General features: G+C 41.9%; 2 protein-coding genes across 2 annotated transcripts in view; one reads left to right on the top strand and one right to left on the bottom strand.

The window, feature by feature from the left end:
- Positions 1–3195, bottom strand: part of SARC_11725 (hypothetical protein) — a 6919-nt gene extending 3724 nt beyond the window's left edge. The window contains exons 1-3 of the mRNA XM_014294185.1: positions 2864–3195; positions 1100–1383; positions 487–719 (exon numbers count right to left, since the gene is read on the bottom strand). Coding sequence (XP_014149660.1) covers positions 487–533 — 47 coding nt within the window. The 5' untranslated portion in view covers positions 534–719; positions 1100–1383; positions 2864–3195. The remainder of the gene's footprint in view (positions 1–486; positions 720–1099; positions 1384–2863) is intronic.
- Positions 3196–3636: 441 nt separating this feature from the next.
- Positions 3637–3801, top strand: SARC_11724 (hypothetical protein; the record flags this gene model as incomplete). Its single annotated transcript, XM_014294184.1, has 1 exon — positions 3637–3801. A coding segment is annotated over one exon (165 nt), but the record flags the coding sequence as incomplete, so codon positions are not given.
- Positions 3802–4273: the final 472 nt, after the last annotated feature.

Here is a 4273-nt window from a genome sequence, read left to right as displayed (position 1 = left end):
GAAGTCAATCCTATGCCGCGTTAATCGTCATGTAGTTAATCTCGATCTAAAATTTACAATAATGCAGGTACTATTAGTCGCCGCATAAGTGCAAGGTCGTGAAATGGTGTTCGAGAACCAGAAGATTCATAAGTTTACGCACCAAATCGCAGCCAACATCATTGAGCCTGTCATCACTATTGGGGGACAAAGAAGGTAGAATAGACATACTAAAGCCAGTAAACATAAAAAACAAACAACTAATACTCACAACAAACTGTCGACACATGCCAAATAGTACTATACTCGTACATGATTTCATTCTCCGGGCATACGATCACAATGATTCCTCTGAACCACATCATGGCACAATGCGCACTGAAATGATAAGGTCATGGCATCTGCGCACCCGAGACTAACAGCGTAGCATGTGATGGAACATATATCCCTTCCATGCTACTCAAACACGTGGCAGGCTCTCACGGCCAACGATTAGTATGCGCATACCTCGCTTCGAATTCGCTCTGGTAGTCTATTTCGTCCAGGTCTTCCATCACAATAGAGATCAGATATTGCACCCGTTCTAATTGTTCTGAAGCAGCCAGCAGCACTTCCGAAGGGGAGCCACACACGCCTAACGCACGCACCAACCCATTCACGGCGAAGGTAGCACGCCGCTTGTAGACATCTAGGGTGTGATGTGCAGGTGTCTGTTGACTCAGAGTCCGAACTTCGGAGCCCTAAGATGATACGGAGAGTTACGGTAAGGCATCAGAATGTGTTCCTGAAACTAGGGAAAAGTGGGCCATATACGTCCACTAGCAAGTACCGAACTAGGTAACGCGTACGTTGTAGGTAAATGAGATACGGTGGGTATATGCTTGAGACATGACGTCTGAAGACTGCCTTGGAAACCCCCATGTGCGCTAATGAGTGGCGATTTGCTTGATCAAGTATATATGCGAAGACATAATGCCCTCAATGTCTGGCCCCACTGGCCAACTCAAACCAAGATTTCTACAGCACGGCGCATTAATAAAGCTGGTCCACAACTATCAAGTTGCACGCGAAAGCTACCAGTGAGCTCAGATTACGCCTAGCACGAACACAAGACGTGTACCTGACTTTGCGACTGTGAATTAAATACACTTCACAGCAAGATATCCATACTCCTCTTCTGTTGGCATTCTGACTCCACATGCCACCCACCTTAGACTCTTGAGGAGAGGCATCACTGGGCAATCCATCGGACAGCCTCTCGACCAGATCGCAGGCGAACGCCACCAGCGGAGTCAGGAGTTCAAACGCGCACTCAGCAACCATTTGTTTAGCACTGGCGTTGTGGGTGAGTATATGGGCGCATGCCTCGATCCAAGCACAGCGGTCCTGAAGGGGCTGAGGATGCTGTACAGGAGAGATGGGGAGATACACAGATGATTATATATAGGGGCTACTTGTGTACGCCATGATGTTGGTGTTGAGGTTGTTGAGAGGTCGATACCTGAGCTTGCAGCAGAGACAGAGTAATCTGGGTACAATCGGTTGACAAGCAACAATATACTGCAAGGGAACTATTGTACTATTGTCTGTGTGCGTATTCTGACCAGCGGCTGAGTCATGGTGATCGCTAGGCGATCTGCGATAACAACACTTGTGCACTCTCACACTCACATTCAGACAAGAGTCAGATAGTTTGCGGGAGGTCAGTACCATTTCCCCGTCGCAGTCCTACATACAGGTGGAATCAATTCAGGGTCTACTAACCCGTACCATACGTGATATATATATATAGATATGCGGCATTAGTAGTACTCGCATGCATACACGAATTCGAATATGTATATATCCACATGCATGCGTATCTCTGGGAATAAATAAAAACAAATACATGAAGAATGTTGAAAACAGGAAAGTAACAATCATTCATGTGTGGAAATTGCCCAAATTTACAAGTAAGACGTGTGAGGGATACATAGATATCACAGACAAATCCATATAGACATACATACATTCGTTTATTTATACATCATGAAGCTGCCTGTCCGTTAATCATATGCCAATTGTACTTGTGCGATTGCCCACTTCAAAAACGAAACTTTATTTGTGCCTGTGTACAAACACATGCATTATGAGTGCAGGTTAACGGGACAGAAAGATACACTCATATATCCTTAACCTTCCAACGACGTACTCAGTTGATTTGTGTATTGACGGGACAGAAAGATACACTCATATATCCTTAACCTTCCAACGACGTACTCAGTTGATTTGTGTATTGAATACGAACAACCCCTACACAGACATAGCCAAACTAGTACATGTTTGCGCATACTATTGTCTCACTGGCAATATACCGTAACTGTCTCTACGACAGTGAGTAGTAATTTTATGTGTGGCCGACAAAAGGTTTCTAATATGTACACAACTCCTATTTACAGCTGACAAGAAGGCGTCCGTTATCATATACGTCATCAATAGAGCCATGAGGCACCGCCACAATATCTATATATATTTATAGCCGTGCGCGATTATTAAAATATTAATATTTATACATACATACATACACACACACACACACACAAATATATATATATATATATATATATATATATATATATATATATATATATATATATATGTCACCCATACAGTCCGGCATCAAACGTGACAAGTGAGAGAAGAGTATGTACATGACACGTGTACATACAGACTCCGACAGCGGACCAGTATACAATGCCCAGTAAAGAACCAAGATCGTCTACAGTTTATATTTTTATAAGATCGTTATGCATTGATGTAGTTCACGGCACCCACATACAATTCTTGACGGGTCTATGAATTGTAATGTCTTCCTAGAACTATGGTATACGAAACAGCCACTTACATCAAGTTCCATCAGCGACATAATAGAGCCAGCCAGCAACTCTGGATCTCTACCAATCCCACCGTCCTCAGTAGTAGTGCTCATATCATCTAGTACTTGCTCTACACGGCATATGGCTTTATCAACACACCCTTTGTAATCGAACTCGCATCTGTCGGACATCTTGCCTGTCTGTACTTATAGCATATGTGCATAAACCATAAATAATATACTAAGATATTATGTAAGTGACGAGAAGTGTATATGATACGATGTTAAGTAAAGCAGATAGATACTTATATGGAGAATAATGCAGACTTAGCTGAAGTGGCGTAAATCCATATCATTTCTTGCTATTGTTATCAATATATTAGTGTGAGTGAGCTTTTATTCTTATATATTAAATACACTCTACATTACTCGAGAAAGCACTAGAATCTATGTAACTAAAAAAACATGAATCATTGCATCGAGTTTTGCTTTAGAACGTGCAGGTACATCTCAATTATGATTGGTGTAAAGTGAGTCATACCATTTAATACATACCACCATCACAAAGCCTGAAACCTCTTCTTTTCTAAATTTATCTTCACCGAATTCCGCATCCCGTCCTCTCACATACAAATGATATGATATCAGATCAGATACATATTTATAAATACATATGATACAGGGAACGACCTCAGCAAACGAACACACATAGCGCACGAGCAACTAGCACACGGAGCCACAGCGTGACTGCTAGTATATTAAGGATAAGGTATCGCAGAACACACCTGGACAACAAATAGACAATGGTCAAAGAAACAGCTCTATATGACCTCCTAAATCTGCAGCCTACGGCAGAGGCGGCAGATATCAAAAAAGGGTACCGCCGCATGGCTTTGAAGTATCATCCAGATAAGAATTCGGAGCCTGGAGCCGAGGATATGTTCAAGAAAATCAGTGAAGCTTACCAGGTGTGTACGTTTCTATGTGTGTACTGTATAAGTGCGTCTTTGTGGGCAGCTTAGGTGTAGGTTGTCTCGACCTTACGTATTGTGAACCTCCTATCGGTTGGGGGTATTCAAAGTTTATCAGGAACACACATACTTGTGTCTGTGTGTATGGTTAAGGTTATAATTATACTAAGTCTTCGTGATTTGTTTTGTGTCTTCATTAAACCTGTGCGTTATATGGTTGCTGTGTCAGGTTAAAAGTGACAAGGCGCTTACAGAAGTGGTAAATAGTCAATTTTGGTATGCCTCGTACATGTATGTGTATAGACATTATGTCATGTGAATTAATATTTTGTCACAATGGCTCGATCTGTTGGTGTTATATGATGTTTTAAGATATTGTCTTACCTGCAACGGCAGCAGTGCCACCTATGGTATATTTGTATTTTGATTGCGCGTGTACACACACACACACAAACACACACACATATAT

Source organism: Sphaeroforma arctica, assembly GCF_001186125.1.
Source record: "Sphaeroforma arctica JP610 unplaced genomic scaffold supercont1.1842, whole genome shotgun sequence".
Classification (NCBI taxonomy): Eukaryota; class Ichthyosporea; order Ichthyophonida; genus Sphaeroforma; species Sphaeroforma arctica.
This window is presented reverse-complemented; position numbering and strand designations above follow the sequence as displayed.